This window comes from Mustela nivalis (genome assembly GCF_964662115.1).
Source record: "Mustela nivalis genome assembly, chromosome: 5".
NCBI classification, from domain to species: Eukaryota; Metazoa; Chordata; class Mammalia; order Carnivora; family Mustelidae; genus Mustela; species Mustela nivalis.
The window spans coordinates 113,293,879-113,312,855 of record NC_139024.1 but is presented as its reverse complement, the minus strand read 5'-3'; the positions used below and the strand labels follow the sequence as shown (position 1 = coordinate 113,312,855).

The 18,977-nt window shown below is 38.6% G+C and overlaps 1 protein-coding gene across 4 annotated transcripts in view; it reads right to left on the bottom strand.

The window, feature by feature from the left end:
• KCNQ5 (potassium voltage-gated channel subfamily Q member 5) overlaps positions 1–18,977 on the bottom strand; it is a 532,298-nt gene that overhangs the window by 171,061 nt on the left and 342,260 nt on the right. For 3 of the 4 annotated variants that reach the window (XM_082729774.1, XM_082729775.1, XM_082729776.1), the window contains exon 2: positions 700–790. The exons of the other annotated variant lie outside the window; for it this stretch is intronic. In XM_082729774.1, the coding sequence (XP_082585900.1) occupies positions 700–790 (91 nt within the window). The remainder of the gene's footprint in view (positions 1–699; positions 791–18,977) is intronic. 4 annotated transcript variants of the gene reach the window in all.

Here is an 18,977-nt window from a genome sequence, read left to right as displayed (position 1 = left end):
TGATTTGAGTATACAGTGATATAGTTTAGTTGTAATAGAAAGTAAAAGAGCTCAAAAGGCCTGGAATAATTCAGACTAAAATATCTTGGGGTCTTTTTCCATTTTAAAATGAATTGAGCAATTCTGTGTGGCTGAGGATTGACAGCATAATGGAAACAGAGTTAACTGCAGAATTTCTTACCAGGTAGGTAACTGCATTAGCAGCAAAACTCATAATGTAGTCTGTTGGTTGAAAAGAGCATGAAGGAGCCTTCTGTTTTCTTATGAGGTGCTATATTCTCATACTTCTTGACTAATTACACCTACCTGCTGCCAAATTGCAGTTATTGGAAAATATTCTCTCTTCTGTAACTTCCAGCAATATTATGAGAGACCTCATGCACATTGATTCTTCTTATAATTTATTACCATAGATAAATATAAGTAAAACTGCTTCCAAGTCCTGCCTTCTATTTTTGATGTAACTATAACATAAGATATTGCTATGTAATGGTAAAACTGAATGGGGTGTATATATTCCTGAGGACGAACTAAACGTTAAAATGGTGGACCCATATTTCAATGATCTTTGAAAGCATCATACTTCACAGTAACTCTCTTCTAGATAGAACTTTTTGTGGGATAAAATGCATAGCATAAATATTATAGACAGTTCTTAAACAAACTTTATGTACATTTTTGCTCATATGTGTCACTTACCAGAATCAAGAGGCAACTCGAGGCCAGTTTTGTGTGCTCAGGGATGGTGGAAAACACTGACAAAATCAAGCAACCAAAGACAAGGAGAAAACTGTAAAACAACAACAAAAAAGAGAAATCTGATAAGAACTTTGCCTTATCATGGCAAATTTCAATTCTTGTTTCTATAGTTTAAAGAACCAGACCCATTTGAGTTGGCATGGATTAAATCATAAAAGCCTTGGAAGGGACTAGCCATTTTGAATATTATATGGGGGCATTTGAGTAGCTCAGTCACATAATCATCCAATTCTTGATTTTAGCTCAGGTCTTGATCTCAGGATCATGAGATCAAGCACTACCTTGGGCTCTGTGCTGGGCATGGAGCCTGCTTAAGATTCTCTCTCTCCCTCTTCCTCTGCTTTAACTCCCCTCACTCCCTTCCTCATGCTGGGTATGGAGCCTGCTTAAGATTCTCTCCCTCTCCCTTCCTCCCCCTCCCTCTCTCCCACTCTCTGTGTGAGTGAATATGATATATGGTGCACATGGAGTTCCTTTACAACTTCATCAATGGAAAGAATGTTGTGTTGTGTGTTGCATACCATATTTAAATGTCTACATCTGAGAATGTGTGAACTTCCCATACATCTTTTCACAAGAGGGGAGAAAGGCCCACAAAGTGTGTTCTTGTTTCCCTACTCTGGGAGCACATGCCACAGCTGTACTTTTTTCAAAAAGCAGAATCCACCTCACATCTGGCAGTGTTGGTGACCCATTAAATGGTCTAAGTGGCTGTTACCAAGCTACTGGCTCCTTTTCACAGTCTAATTTTGCTCATGGATACTTGTTTGTCATTCCTTTATAATATTAATAAGGACAGAAGAGGAAGAGGAGAAGGGAATGATTTCTTCGGCTCCTCATGTACTTTCCAGTTCTCTGCAAACTACTACAGAGATGACCCCTCAGCTCTGTCTATTTATACTCCAGTGCTAAGGAGCAGAAGGGAGGAATAGCATTTTCTACCAATCAATCTACAGACATATTTATTTTCCAAATTATGGTACTCTCAGGATCTGGGGTTGGTGAGCTGAGTTCCCAAGGAAAATACTGAATAAAAAGGAAAGGCTGTTTTTTAAGCTGAAGTTACTGATCCTGAAATGCAAGATTAACAAACAAACAAACGGGTACCTGGGTGGCTCAGTAGATTAAGCAACAGATTCTTGTTATCAGCTTGGGTCATGATCTCAAGACCTTAGGATTGTGGGATTGAGTCCCACATCAGGCTCCGTTCTCAGTGCAGTCTGCTTCTCCCTCTCCCTCTGCTCCTCCCCTAACCCCCACTCATATATTCTCTCTCTTTCAAATACATAAATAAAACCTTAAAAAAAAACCCAAAACACCAAAACCTGAGCTCTAGGACATACTTTTTACTTTTATGTATCTCTGGGAAGCTCGTACAATAATCTTCTCTAAAATATCAGTTTCCACATTCTTTTGTATGGCCTTGGAGTTAATCTCTGCCTCTTTTGGCTTGCCCTGACATGTCTCCAGGTCTTTCTACTGCATTTGACTGGGAACTCCTAAGGACCTATAGCCAGGGATTGGTAAATTATGACCTAGGGAAAAAACCTGGCCCCTAAAGGCTGATTTTGTATATAAAGTTTTATTGTCATGTAGCTACACCCATTTGCTTATGTATTGTCTATGGCCGCTTTCATGCTACAGCTGCAGAGCTAAACTGTCATGGCAGAGACAATATGGCACAAAGACGAAAATATTTATTCACTGACCCTTTTAGAGGAGAAGTTTGTGACCCTTGAACAATAACATATATTTCTTATTTCTTTATATCTATTGAACACAGAAGCAAGTGGAAGTTCCTGATTGCTTAAGTCCTATATGCTGGCAATAATTACTAACATTCAGGGGAGGAGCAAGATGGTGGAGGAATAGGAGACCTAAATATCATCAGGTCCCAGGAGTTCAGCTAGATAGTTATCAGGCCATTCTGAACACCTACAAACTCAACAGAAGATAGAAGAGAACAAGAGAAGAAATTCTATCAACAAATCATATTCTTTCCTTTTCATTTTAACCAACTTCTTATCTTATCAATTCCTTTTTTAGAATCTTTTTAAATTTTCATCTATACAGTCATATTCCACCCTTCATCATGTTTACTCTTATTATATATATATATATATATATATATATATATATATATATATATCCCCCCTCATCTAACAGTAAAATTTACAAGTTTCAGTGACAGAAAATCCTGAAAGCGACTCAGGACAAGAGGTCTGTAACATACAATGATAGAAATATTAGATTGGCAGCAGACTTATCCACAGAGACCTGGCAGGCCAGAAAGGGCTGGTATGATACATTCAGAACACTAAATGAGAAAAATATGCAGCCAAGAATACTATATCCAGCTAGGCTATCATTGAAAATAGAAGGAGAGATAAAAAGTTTCCAGGACAAACAAAAACTAAAAGAATTTGCAAACACCAAATCAGCCCTACAGGAAATATTTAAAGAGGTCCTCTAAGCAAAGACAGAGCCTAAAAGTCACAAACTAGAAAGGAACAGAGACAATATACAGTAACAGTCAACTTACAGGCAATACAATGGCACTAAATTCATATCTTTCAAGAGTTACCCTGAATGTAAATGGGCTAAATGCCTCAATCAAAAGACACAGGGTATCAGAATGCATTAAATAACAACAACAACAAAAAACCCAAGAGCCATCAATATGCTGTCAGCAAGAAACTCATTTTAGACCAAGAGACATCTCCAGATTTAAAGTGAGGGCGTGGAAAACAATTTACCATGCTAATGGACATCAAAAGAAAGCTGGGGTAGCAATCCTTATATCAGATAAATTAGATTGTAAGCCAAAGATTATAATAAGAGATGAGGAAGGACACTATATCATATATAAAGGGTCTGTCCAACAAGAAGATCTAACAATTTTAAATATCTATGCCCCTAACATGGGAGCAGCCAACTATATAAACCACTTAATAACAAATTCAAAGAAACACATTGACAATAATATAATAATATTAGGGGACTTTAACAACCCCCTCACTGAAATGGACAGATCATCTAATCAAAAGATCAAGAAGGAAATAAAGGCTTTAAATGACACAATGGACCAGATGGACATCACAGATATATTCACAACATTGCATTCCAAAGCAACAGAATACACATTCTTCTCTAGTGCACATGGAACATTCTCCAGAATAGATCACATCCTGCGCCACAAATCAGGTCTCAACTGGTGCCAAAAGACTGGGATCATTCCCTGCATATTTTCAGACCACAATGCTTTGAAACTAGAACTCAACCCCAAGAGGAAAGTTGGAAAGAACTCAAATACAGGGAGGCCAAAGAGTATCCTACTAAGCAATGGATGGGTCAACCAGGAAATTAAAGAAGAATTTAAAAAATTCATGGAAACAAATGAGAATGAAAACACAGCTGTTCAAAGTCTTTGGGACACAGCAAAGGCAGTCCTGAGAGGAAAGTATATAGCAATACAAGCCTTTCTCAAGAAACAAGAAAGGTCTCAAGTACACAGCATAACCCTACGCCTAAAGGAGGTGGAGAAAGAACAGCAAAGAAAGCCTAAACCCAGAAGGAGATGAAAAATAATAAAGATCAGAGCAGAAATCAATGAAATAGAAACCAAAAGGACAGTAGAACATATCAATGAAACTAGAAACTGGTTCTTTGAAAGAATTAACAAGATTGATAAACCCTTGTCTAGACTTACCAAAAAAGAGAGAGAGAGAGAGAGAGAGAGAGAGAGAACCTAAATCCCAAATTAATAAAATCATGAATGGAAGAGGAGAGATCACAACCCACCCCAAAGAAATACAAACAATTATAAGAACATATTATGAGCAACTATACGCCAGCAAATTTGACAATCTGGAAGAAATGGATGCATTCCTAGAGACAAATATATTACCAAAACTGAACCAGGAAGAAATAGAAAACCTGAACAGACCTGTAACCAGTAAGGAGATTGAAACAGTCATCAAAAATCTCCCAACAAACAAGAGCCCAGGACCAGACAGCTTCCCAGGGGAATTCAACCAAACATTTAAAGAAGAATTAATTCCTATTCTCCTGAAACTGTCCCCAAAATAGAAATGGAAGGAAAACTTCCAAACTCATTTTATGAGGCCAACATTGCCTTGATCCCAAAACCAGACAAAGGTCCCATCAAAAAGGAGAATTATAGACTGATATCCTTGAAGAACATGGATGCAAAAATTCTCACCAAAATACTAGCCAGTAAGATCCAAGAGTACATTAAAGGGATTATTTATCACATCCAAGTGGGATTTATTCTAGAGCTGCAAGGTTGGTTCAACATCTGAAAATCAATCAATGTGATATAACATATTAATAAAAGAAAGAACAAAAACCATATGATACTCTCAATAGATGCTGAAAAAGCATTTGGCAATGTACAGCATCCTTTCTTGATCAAAATTCTTCACAGTGTAGGAATAGAGGGTACATACCTCAATATCATTAAAGCTATCTATGAAAAACCCACAGAAAAAAATCATTCTCAATGGGGAAAAACTGAGAGCTTTTTGGCTAAGTTCAGGAACATGGCAGGGCTGTCCACTATCACACTGTTATTCAACATAGTACTAGAAGTCCTAGCATCAGCAATCAGAAAACAAAAAGAAACAAAATGTCTCTGAACCAGCACAGAAGAAGTCAAACTCTCACTCTTTGTAGATGATATGATACTTTATGTAGAAATCGTAGAAGATTCCACTCCAGAACTGGTAGAACTCATATAAGAATTCAGTTAGGTATATAAAATAAATGCACAGAAATCAGTTGCATTTCTATACACCAACAGGAAGACAGAAGAAAGAGAAATTAAGGAGTAGATCCCATTTACCATTGCACCCAACCCATAAGATACCTAGCAATAAACCTAACCCAAAAGGCAAAGAATCTGTACTTAGAAAATGATAAAGTATTCATGAAAGAAACTGAGGAAGACACAAAAAAATGGAAAATAGTTCCAGGCTCATGAATTAGAAGAACAAATATTGTGAAAATGTGTATGCTACCTAAAGTAATCTACACATTTAATGCAATCCCTATCAAAATACCAAAATACCATCATTTTTTTTTCAACAAAATGGAACAAATAATCCTAAGATTTATATGGAATAGAAAAGACCCTGAATAGCCAGAGAACTGTTGAAAAAGAAAACCAAACTTGGTGGCATCACAATTCCAGACTTCAAGCTCTATTACAAAGCTGTAATCAGCAATACAGTACGGTACTGGCACAAAAACAGACATAAAAATCTATGGAACAGAATAGACAGCTCAGAAATGGACTCTCAACTCTATGGTCAACTAATCTTTGACAAAGCAGGAAAGAAAGTCCAGAGGAAAAAAGACAGTCTCTTCAACAAATGGTGTTGGGAAAATTGGACAGCCACATGTAGAAAAATGAAACTGGACCATTTCCTTATATCACACTCAAAAATAGACTCAAAATGGATGGAAGATCTCAATGTGAGAAAGGAATCCATCAAAATCCTTGAGGAAAACACAGGCAGCAGCCTCTTTGACCTCAGCCACAGCAACTTCTTCCTAGGAACATTGCCAAAGGCCAGGGAAACAGAGGCAAAAATGAACTACTGGGACTTCATCAAGATCAAAAGTTTTTGCACAGCAAAGGAAACAGTCAACAAAACCAAAAGACCACTGACAGAATGGGAGAAGATATTTGCAAATGACATATCAGATAAAGGGCTAGTATCCAAAATCTATAAAGAACTTATCAAACTCAACATCCAAAGAAAAAATAATCCAATCAAGAATTGGGCAGAAGACATGAACAGACATTTTCACAAAGACATCCAAATGGCCAATAGACACATGAAAAAGTGCTCAACATCACTCGGCATCAGGGAAATACAAATCAAGACCACAGTGAGATACCATCTCACACCAGTCAGAATGGCTAAAAGTAACAAGTCAGGGAACAACAGATGTTGGCAGAGAATGGGTAGATGCAGAGAAAGGGGAACCCTCCTACACTGTTGGTGGGAATGCAAGCTGGTGCAGCCACTCTGGAAAAGAGTATGGAGGTTCCTCAAAAGGTTGAAAATAGAGCAACCCTATGACCCAGAAATTGTTACTAGCGGGTATTTACTCTAAAGATACAAAGGTGGTGATCCGAAGGAGCACATGCACCCAAATGTTTGTTGCAGCAGTGTTTACAATACCCAAACTATGGAAAGAACCTAGATGTCCATGGATAGATGAATGGATAAAGAAGATGTGATATCTATATCTATATCTATATATAGATATATCTATATATATATGTGATAAGATGTGATATATATCTATATCTATAGATATAGATATATAATGTAGCCATCAAAAAAAAAGCAAAATCTTGCCATTTGAAATGATGTGGATGGAACTAGAGGGTATTATGCTAAGTGAAGTAAGTCAATCAAATAAAGACAATTATCATATCATCTCTGATATGAAGAGTTTGAGAGGCATGGTGGAGGTTCATGGGGGGCAGGGAGGGGAAAAAATGAAACAAAATGGGACTGGAGAGGGAGAAAAACCATAAGAGACTCTTAATCTGAGAAAACAAACTGAGAGTTGCTGGGGGTCTGGAGGGGTAGGGATAGGGTGGCTGGCTTATGGATATTGCTGAGGATACATGCTTTGAATTGTGTAAGACTGATGATTCACTGACCTGCACTCGTGAAGCAAATAATACATTAAATGTTAATAAAAAAACAAAAAACAAACAAACAAACAAACAAACAAAACTAACATTCACAGAGGGTTTTCCATAAGCTAGAAATGGTGCTAAGCATTTTCATATGCATTACCCGTTGTCCTCACAAATTTATGGAGTAGAATATCATTATTCCCATTTTACAAATGCAAAAGCTGAGAATCAACATTTTATAACTCATCCAAGATTGTGAAAGCAGAAAGAGGGTTCAGCACTGTGTGTCCCTGAGCTGCTGCACAGTGTTGCTGAATAAGAGTGGAAAGATGAGAATGGCAGTAACACTATTGGTTCTGAAAGACCTTTGGGGATACTTCTCTATCTCTTCAATCTAAGAGGGAAATAATTATCATTTCAAATAGAAGAAGTCTCCAAGGAAGAGGAGTCTACAAGTGAAAAAAATTTAGTATACATCCTTAATAACCACTTACTATACTTACAATTCATGCATCTAACAATTTAAGATACTTTGGATTATACTTTACATTGGCTTTATATTTTACATTGGCTTTAATGGAATGGAAATTGTAAGGTGGAAATGGAATTCTAGTGCACCTACAAACTTCCAAACAACTAATGAGAAAATGAAATTCAGGGATTCCCTATGATTGTTACGAGGATCATGTCGCATTTGGTAGAGACAGCAACAGATGTTTCCTCTCTCATGAGCAGCTGTTATGAAGGTATGCTCTCTTTGTCCAGGCTTACCAGAAACCATTAGGAAAAGCAAGCAGGGCATTACTTAATCACTAAGACATCTTCTTCCTCCAGGAGCATCCCAGTGGTATCTTCGTGGTCTCCATGTTTGTGTTCAAAACAGAACTATATAATCATGAGTCCTTTTGATAGTTCTTTCTTCATTAATATTTGAGTGTTGCTTAAATTTTTTTCCTTCGTGTCACTACTCTGCTCCTTTTCTTTCTTGAAACGATCTTACACTGTTTTCTAACAAGAGTACTTTCTGTACTAGAATTCTGTTGTCTCTACTGGGGACCTTCTGAAGACAGCAAGCCAAAGACCTCCACTGTTCAGGCTGCCCAAAGGGCTATGGATAGAAAAATGCATTCATTAATTCACTAAGTCCTCCTTCCCTTAACCATTCATCCATTTAGCCAATCAGCAAATACTGATTAAGCATATAATACTAGGCTGAGTCTTTTTTGCCTTGACTTAGGGTCTATTGAGGTATACAGAATAGTAAACAGAAAATTAAATAAATACGAAACTAATTAAATTATTTTAATTTATATTAAGTTTAAATTAAATATTAAGTAAATAAACATTGAACAAATGTAAATAGAAAATTAAGATTCTGAGTGATGATTGCAAAGATTGGGAAAATACAGGAGATGACAGGAGTATATAAGAGAGAATGGGCTAGGCAGGACTGCTAAGTCTGTTGAGGAGTCAAGTGCCAAATAAAAATGTAGGCCCTTGTTAATAAACTGTGAAGGGGCACCTGGATGGGTCAGCTGGTTAAGCACCGAACAGTGGTTCCAATTCAGGTCACGATCTCAGGATTGTGAGATCAAGCCCTGCACTGGGCTCTGCGCTCAGCATGGAGTCTGCCTGGCTTTCTCTCCCTTTGCCTCCCCACTGCAGCCCCCCAACTCTGCTCATGCATGCTCTCTCTCTTTGTCTGATAAAAAAATGTTTAAAAAAAAAAACCCACTAAAAATTTCAAGATGGTGACAGCACAGTATGGCACCAACTGTGGCACCCTTGTAAGTGCCGGGTTCTGTGGGAACACACAGATTGCATGCCTACAAAGCCAGGCTTGGAGTTATAACGGAAGACTTCCTGGAGAAAGTGATGGTTAGACTGAGCCCTGAGGGCCCAGTAGGAGTTAGCAAAATGGTTGGAATGGCTGGGGTGAAGGAGCCTTCTAGTCCATGAGACCATGTGGAGGATGGTCAGTTGTAAGCGCAGCATCACTAAAATTTACCAATTAATCAATAAATTAGCATTAGTGAATACCTGCATATTCTTTAGCCATCCATAAAAAATGTAAGGTGGTCATCCTTGAAAATTCATTTTTTTGCATAGGAATCATTTCAGTTCAGTTGAAAACACGTACTGAGTACCCACTGTAAAAAAAACCATGTACCAAACACTACTGAAGTACAAGGGATACATTAAAGCAGTCTTTTTTTAAGAAACGAAAAATCTAATGTGGCTGGACTTTAAATAAAAACTTAAGAAATCTGGGGCACCTGGTTGGCTCAGTGGGTTAAGCCTCTGCCTTCAGCTCAGGTCATGATCTCGGGGTCCTGGGATCAAGCCTCACTTTGGGCCCTCTGCTCGGCAGGGAGCCTGCCCCCCCCCCCCCCCCGCCGCCTGCCTCTCTGCCTACTTGTGATCTCTCTGTCAAATAAATAAATAAAAATCTTCAAAAAAACCCCCAATAACTCAAGAAATCTAATGTAGTGGGTAAGATGAACATACAATGATCTGCCATACCTGTGGTTTTGCTTTTCATGGTTTAAGTTACCAGTGGTCAGCCATAGTATAGAAGCAGATGATTCTACTTCTGTGAGGTCAGTAGGATCCTAGGGCTACATCGCAATGCCTATGTTATTCACCTCACTTTCCCCCCTCACGTTGTCATTTTATCATCTTACATCATCCCAAGAAGGGTGAGTACAGTACAATAAGGTATTTTGAGAGGGGGAAAGACCACACTCACATAGCTTGTATTACAGAATATTGTTATGACTGTTTTATTTTATTATTTCTTATTATTGTTAATCTCTGATTACACCCAATTTGTACCTTAATCTTTATCATGGGTATGTACGTATAGGAAAAAACAGTGTATATGTGGTTTGGTATTATCCATGGTTTCATCCATTGTGGGTTTGGAATGTGTCCCCTGCAGATAGGGGGGTACTGTATGGGATCATAATGAAGGGTAGAGACTGATTAAATACTAAGAAAAATGTTATAGAGGCTGAAAGTGGGGAGGGCATTCTATTCAGTTGGGAATGGTGGGAGCACCTCAGGAAAGTCTTCATAAATGGGTGATGCTTAAGATTGTCTTTGAAGGAAGGGTAGGGTTGCAATAAGAGAACTTTCTGGAGAAACACATGCTAGAAGGAGAGTACAATATGAGAAAAGTAATAAGGCAAAAAATAAATAGGTAAAGTATCTGTTCCTTGTTGCATGAACAAAAAGTTATCAAGTTTGTAGCACAGGGGAGACAGGTGCTGAACTGGGAGTCTGGGCCAGTTGTGGAGAGGCTTGTATGGCAGGGTATGTCTTTAATTCCATAGATAATGGGGAGACACTGAAGATTTTTGAAAGGGGAGCTATCATCAGAGTTGCCCTCCAGGAAAATCAAGTTGGCAGCAGTGTGTGTTAGTTGAGAAGCAGAGGCAAGAGTAATGGTGACCCAAGTTAGGTTGTAAATGAACTGGTGGAAATGAGAATGGAATAGAGAGGGAGACTGGAGGGAAGCTGTAACCACAAGAGTTCCCTGACTTGGATAGTTATGAAACTGGGTAGTAGTTTAGGAAGGGGCTTTGGGGCTGAAAGGTCTGTTTCCATACATAGTTACTTCGATGCTCCACAGAAGTCAAGAGGAGAAAAGTCAGGAACGTCAGGAGAAAGAATTGATTTTGAGAAGAGGATAAATCCAGTTTCAGACAGTCACATGGAATTGTGGGTCTACATCTTAGGCACAAAATCTGTTTAAAGAGATGGAAGTACTTTTTTCCTAGAGGAAGTGAATGTACAGAATGTGTCATCCTGAGGGGAGTGCAGACCAAGCATTTAAGGTTTAGGTAAATAAGCATAAAGGTTCTTCGGCATCAGCCACAACAACTTCTTTTAAGGCATGTCTTCAAAGGCAAAGGAAACAAATGTTAAAATGAACTTTTGGGACTTCTTCAAGATCAAAAGCTTCTGCACAGCAAAGGAAACAGTCAATAAAACAAAGAGGCAACCCACAGAATGGGAGAAGATATTCACAAATGACACTACAGACAAAGGGCTGATATCCAAGATCTATAAAGAACTCCTCAAACTCAAAGGAAACAGTCAATAAAACGAAGAGGCAACCCACAGAATGGGAGAAGATATTCACAAACAACACTACAGACAAAGGGCTGATATCTAAGATCTATAAAGAACTCCTCAAACTCAACACCCAAAAAACAGATTATCACATCAAAAAATGGGCAGAAGACATGAACAGACACTTCTCCAAAGAAGACATACAAGTGGCTAACAGACACATGAAAAAATGTTCATCATCATTAGCCATCAGGGAGAGTCAAATCAAAACCACATTGAGATACCACCTTACACCAGTTAGAATGGCCAAAATTAACAAGACACTAAACAACAAGTGTTGGAGAGGATGTGGAGAAAGTGCAACCCTCTTATAGTGTTGGTGGGAATGCAAGTTGGTGCAGCCACTTTGGAAAACAGTGTGGAGATTCCTTATGAAATTAAAAATAGAGCTTCCCTATTACCCTGCAATTGCACTACTGAGTGTTTACGCCAAAGATACAGATGTAGTGAACAAAAGGGCCATCCATATCCCAATGATCAGAGTAGCAATGGCCACAGTCACCAAACTGTGGAAAGAGCCAAGATGCTCTTCAACAGATGAATGGATAAAGAGGATATGGTCCATATATACGATGCAGTATTATGCCTCCATCAGAAAGGATGAATACCCAACTTTTATATCAACATGGACAGAACTGGAAGAGATTATGCTGAGTGAAATAAGTCAACCAGAGAGAATCAATTATCATATGGTTTCACTTACTTGTGGAGCATAAGGAAGAACACGGAGGACACTGGAGATGGAGAGGAGAAGTGAGTTGAGAGAAATCAGAGGGGGAGACAAACCATGAGAGACTGTGGACTCTGAGAAACAAACTGAGGATTTTGGAGGGGTGGGGGTGGGGGCTTGGGTGATCCTATGTGGTGGGTATTAAGGAGGGCATGTATTGCATGGAGCACTGGGTGTGCTGCATAAACAATGAATCTTGGAACACTGAAAAAAAAATAAAATTACAAAAAAAAAAATAAGCATAAAGGATGTTTGAGGAAATTTCCTGATCTTGGAGAATGACATCATAGGGAACAATGAAACATTTTGCTATGAACTGGCTTTCAGTAGCACTGCCAGAGAAAGACTCCCTGGCTGAAGAAAGCCCTGAACTGATGTAGACCCGTCTCTGAGGTGACAGTGTTCAGATGTTGGGCTCACTGGCAGTAACATGGTACATCATGTTACTGTTGGGTTCTGCTGACATCATTGCTTTTGAGGGTCTCACACAGGTATTTGCTGGCAGTTGACCACTACCCCATTCCACCTCTCTACTGACTGAATAAAAGTGAAAGCAGTGGCAAGAGTTATTAGATATGGGGTGCCTGGGTGGCTCAGTTGGTTAAGTGTCTGCTTTTAGCTCAGGTCATGATCCCAGAGTCCCAGGATCAAGCCCTACATTAAGCTCCCTGATCAGTGGAGAGTGGTTCTCCCTTCCCCTTGCCGCTGCTCCTTCTCTCTCTCTCAAATAAATCAAAAAGAGTCATTAGATAGAGTATCTTAATTGAGGGTCCATGGACTTCCACGGGGTCTGTGGACAGAATTTAGGGGGGCTATGAGCATGGATGGGAAAAAAATGACCTCTTTGTCACTAACCATGTCAATAAACCATGACGGTATTAGCAGTACTTGTGACTTTGTTACTCAAAGAAGTCACAGATATTGTCATATCCCATTTTATAGTTGTAGATGAAACCATAATTGTTTCGTCTTGCATACTTATTTGGCTCATCATTATTTCATGATTATTTATGACAGTTATTAGAACCACTTTGGGTTTTTAAAAAAATGTGTTAATAAAGAAGCATAATATTACTATATCAGAAACTTGTTCAAAATTTTAATAACAGCACCACCACAAAAATTTTTTCTTTTGTATTTAAAAATGTTATTCTGGGAAATGGCTCACAGGCTTCACCAGACTGTTGAAGGGTCCATGGCACCCATGAAAAATTAGGTTCCTGTGGTGGGGGGGGGATGGGTGGATTAGGAAGGTAAGGGCTGGGAGCTGGAAAATGGCCCAGTTTGACAGGAATCACCAACATTAGGGAAGTTTTAAAATGATTCAAAAAAATATGTACATTTTTTCTTTTATACATTAGTCTCGGAATATCATAAGATCCATATTACTTCAAAATTATTCTGCAATCACAATTGGCCTTTATTTTGCCTAAAGAAATCATTTATATTTTGTTTCTGAGGAAATTATCTTTGATGCAGACCTCTGCCTAAAACTTCTCCGGAAGGCAAAGATTATTGCACGAGGAGGACATTTATGACACAAAAATATTACCAGGTCAAAGTTCAAAGGCCTCTGTGTTCATTCAAGGAAATCACCATCAGGTTTTCTTGTGGGTTAATGAAGAATCAATTTGTCAGATTTAATTTGCTAACAAAACAAAACAAAACAACAAAAAACCAACTTTACTGGGAAATACCACGAGTGCTTGTGGAACAGATGATGTCCAGCTTCCAGAGCTTGTGCTTCAAGCATGGGTTTGTTTTGAAGGACTTAAAATGATGTGAAAATAAGGCATTCAGAAAAGCTCTGGTGATGCTTTGCCAAAAGAACATGGCAAGTTACACAAAGTCATTCACACAAACACACAACCCTAGCCACTCACAAGCAATATGAATAATGCAACGAACACAGGAGAAATGGAGCTTCGGCTTAAAGTAGACATCTCAATGAACTTAGCTCAGGGCTAAGAAGATTGAACTTAGCTCAGGGCTAAGCAGCACGGGCTTTGCACATTGAAACAACCACAAATTTCTATCTAGAAGGTGCTCTCTGCAAATATTTTGGTGGACTATAAGCTTTCCATAGTAGGACTGTCCATGTGAGAGAACTGTGAAGAAAGCATTGGGGGAGGGGAGATCTGAAATGTTTGAAATGGAATGGAATCATGGGATTAAAATAGAGATGTTAATAGGAAGTAGATATAGGAGTTTCAAGAAAACAATTCTTCGGAAATAACTTCTGAAGGAAATTCAGCCCTGCCTCTGACTTTTCATAAATATTTAAGTATTGCTTTGATAAAGTGTATGTTTCAGTGCGTTTGATGGAAGGCCTCATGAATGCATCATAAATGGGGATGACTGGCATTCACCTGCTGGCCAGGTGACCAAAGATGACCCACTGACATGGCACTGCCTGGAGGACATGGTGCCTAATGAAATCAGAATCTCGTTATAAGAGGAATGGTTGGAGCCCACTTTCTTCTTCTAGCCTCCTAAATTTACCCCTTCTTTCTAAACTTGGCATTTTGCAAAATGTCCTTTCTGCATAATTTTTCCATGAAAGAAGGGCATTTTGCACATGAAATCCATCCACAGTGCACCCAGCTTCCACTGTAAAACAATAAAAATTAAATATGACATTTTTGGTGTCTTTAAGGGTGATTTGGAGTATTTGATTAAAACCTGCATGTGAAAACTGGAAACTAAAAAACAAAAAACAAAAAACCCACACTGCATGATTCTGCTTTTTAAGTGAGATGAGCTCTAAATATTAATAAAGACCCTAATGAATAAATCCTATCACTGTAATCTCTGTGAAGTTGCAAAAATAGGGTCATCAGCTAGCAGTTCTCAAAAACGAACTGTTGGCATTTTACATGTGTGGTGTTAGGAAACCAGCGGGGATGGGAAATAGCTGTTTGGGCTGGCATAGTGCATTTCTGTAGAGGACTGTGGCTCATGTAAATGAACTGAAACAAGGCAAGAGAACCATCGGCAGTTCAAGAGCCTCCCTCCAGAGCAGCCCCTGGAACCAACCAAACACAGACAAAGAGCATGCTCAGCTTGATCCTCAATCCAGGATCAGGAATCCAGGTGGCTTGAAGGATTTCTGATTTGGGGCCCTCTCAAGACAGGGATTATTTTTACATTGCTGATAGAGGATGGTGCAGCTCCTCCTTGAACCTCTCCAGCCTCCAGAACTCTCCCAGCTCTAAAGCAGCACAGTGCTGTTATAGGCCACTCTCCTGCAGGAAGACTGCTTCCCCCTTTGAGTCAAGTCTCCTTATTCACGCCCTTGACTTCCAGGTCCTCGCTGAGGCTCTACCACAAGGACCGATGCTCCCTCCTCCCCGTGTTCTTTTTGCAGATATTTGAGGTTGATTTTATCATCATGACTTTTCTGTCAGTCTTCACATTACACTCAGCCCAGTTCTTTGTCTACTCAGTATATGAAGCAATGTTCACATCTGTCACTTTCCCTGTCACTGTTCTTTAAACAGACCCAGTCTGGTCCCACATCTCTCCAAACTTAATGCAGGCCCATTGTTATCCCCCAGTCTGAGCAAAAGATTTAACATTTAGTTGTCAACATAAAGTATTGGCATTGTCGCTTCTTGCCAGGGAATCTAAATTCAAACTCTTCATGCTCAGTTGTTAGCAAAAGTTTGGTTTCAAAAAGGACTGTCTTGAAGATATGCATTTGCTTATTTTCCTATATCTTTCCTATCGCAGCCCAGGGAAGAAAATGTGACCATTGACAATCTGTGTATTGGGTCTAATCACCTTTCTCAGTCATGGAATTCCTTTCACTAAACTGTGTTTGACTTTTTATCATTTTCTTGAAGAGCAAAAAGCAGTCAGCCAATGTACTATATTGTAAAAGTTTCTCTTTACTTCACATTGTAGTTCCTCAATGAGGTATCATGTGAATTTTTCTCCAGGAGATTTTTCTTGCAATAAGGTGAGTAAACTTGGCTATTTTTATAGGGTTTCTGTTGTTTGGTCTGGATTTATTATGTTAGAAGCCATCAAGGGATTTGTGGATGAAATTGAAGAACTTTTACTAATAAACTTGAATAAATCTTGAAAAATGCAATAGGAGCCAAATGACCAGAGAGAAGAAAATACTCTGAGTATCAAGAAAAAAAAAAAAAAAAAAAAAAGAGTAAAGTAGGGGCCTTGGATTTTGCATATTGATAAGCTCAATTACAACTCCAAGAAATACTCCAGATAGACTATTAAGCAAATGATTTCTAATAAACTCAAATGAATGACTATGATCACTAAAAGGAAACACAAGTTCACCAAGAGCAAGGAATACAAAACTATGCTTATTTCCTATTTTGATAGGTTTGCCAGCTTGCTTTATCAGGGGAATAGGGTAGAAGAAATGTCTCGATTTCAGCAAAGCACTGAGAAGTGTTTTATAACATCCTTGAGGAAAAGGAAGAGAAATTCAGGCAGGATGATATGACTCTTGGGAGGATTTGTACCTGGTGTGAGAAGTCTCCAGAGATGAACCAATTTTTTTTTTTTTTGTAAGAAAACTCTGAAGACAAGTGTAGGACACTTGGAGATTTCCTGGAGTAGGGAGTTGGTAGTTCATGCTAGGAATAAATGAATCAAGATTAACATAATAAAATGTAAAAATACAAATGTAAAATCTTTTCAGTAATCCAAGTGAGAGATTAAATCTCTTAAGTCTGGCTTACATTAAGTTAAATTTGAGCTAATTTTCTTCATTAAACATACTGTAACTTTAGGCTGCATTAATAATACTCCCAGTTCAAGGAAAAAGGTAGTGATAGACAAAACTGCATCTTATAACTTTTGTAGTCAGTCAACTATATCCCTAATAACCTGTATCACTTAGAAAGGACTTGAGACTGTTAACAAAATACTTAGGGTATAAGTGGATTAAAAATAAGCCAAGGTCTGTTTTCCACTAAACTGAAAACTCTGTTAGGCACAGACTATCCCTGAGTTCCCAGTGCCTGTAAATATTTGTGACTGAAATAACACAGTGAAAGTAAGGTCCTGATGGGATAATACAGAGAGGTCAGGAATGAAGTTAATCCAGAGATAGGTATACCAGAAGGATCTGTGTCACTTTTTTTTTTTCTTAAAGATTTTTATTTATTTATATTACAGACAGAGATTACAAATAGGCAGAGGCAGGCAGAGAGAAGAGGAAGCAGGCTCCCTGCTGAGCAGAGAGCCCAATTCGGGGCTCAATCCCAGGACCCTGAGATCATGACCAGAGCTGAAAGCAGAGGCTGTTAACTCACTGAGCCAACCAGGCAACCCGGATCTGTGTCACTTTTAACATGGGTCACAAATCTACCTCTGAGCTTCCTAGCAGCCAAGACAAGGAGACAAACATGTTCAAAGATCACTGTCTCCATAAAGTAAAATCCCATCATTTGTTCCAGAAGCAACAGATGATGCAATTGACTTGATGGATTATAGGATTTTACTTGCCTTCATCTCTGGAGACTTCTCACACCAGATAAAAATCCTCCCAAGAGTCATATCATCCTGCCTGAATTTCTCTTCCTTTTCCTCAAGGATGTTACAAAACACTTCTCAGTGCTTTGCTGAAATCGAGACATTTCTTCTACCCTATTCCCCTGATAAAGCAAGCTGGCAAACCTATCAAAATAGGAAATAAACATAGTTTTGTGTTCCTTGCTCTTGGTGAACTTGTGTTTCCTTTTAGTGATCATAGTCATTCATTTGAGTTTATTAGAAATCATTTGCTTAATAGTCTATCTGGAGTATTTCTTGGAGTTGTAATTGAGCTTATCAATATGCAAAATCCAAGGCCCCTACTTTACTCTTTTTTTTTTTTTTTTTCTTGATACTCAGAGTATTTTCTTCTCTCTGGTCATTTGGCTCCTATTGCATTTTTCAAGATTTATTCAAGTTTATTAGTAAAAGTTCTTCAATTTCATCCACAAATCCCTTGATGGCTTCTAACATAATAAATCCGGACCCAGCAACAGCAACTCTTTGAAAATGGCCAATAATTTGCCCATGATATATTTTCATTTTCTCTGAATCATGCCTGGGTGATTAAGAGGTTAAGCCTCTGCTTTCGGCTCAGGTCATGATCTCAGGGTCCTGGGATCGGATCGAGCCCTGAATCGGGCTCTCTGCTCGGCAGGGAGCCTGCTTCCCCCTCTCTCTCTGCCTGCTTCTTTGCCTACTGTGATCTCACTCTCTCTCTCTGTCAAATAAATAAATAAAATCTTTAAAAAAATAAGTAAAAAATCCCTTTCAGTTTAAAAATAATTTTTTTTTTTTATGGCAGTGAAGGAGTAAGTTAAGATTTGAATAGCTCTGCTTTCTCTGTGTTATTGTAACAGTACTGGTCCTCAAGAGTAGGACCGTATCTTCTCCTATTCCTTTTGTTGTTGTTGTTTTCAAGAAAAAGAAGATTGTGTGTGTGTGTGTGAGAGAGAGAGAGAGAGAGAGAGAGACAGAGAGAGAGAAAAATACTGAGAGAGAGAGAGAGAGAGAGAGATATGTTCTGGTTTATCTGGCTTTTAGCCTATCCGAAATTATTCTTACATACCATGATTCTTTAAAAAAATGTGTTCCTAGTTATATGCCTTCCATTTTCTCTATCTTTAAAAACACAAAGTGAGTACCTGAGTTCTTTAAAGA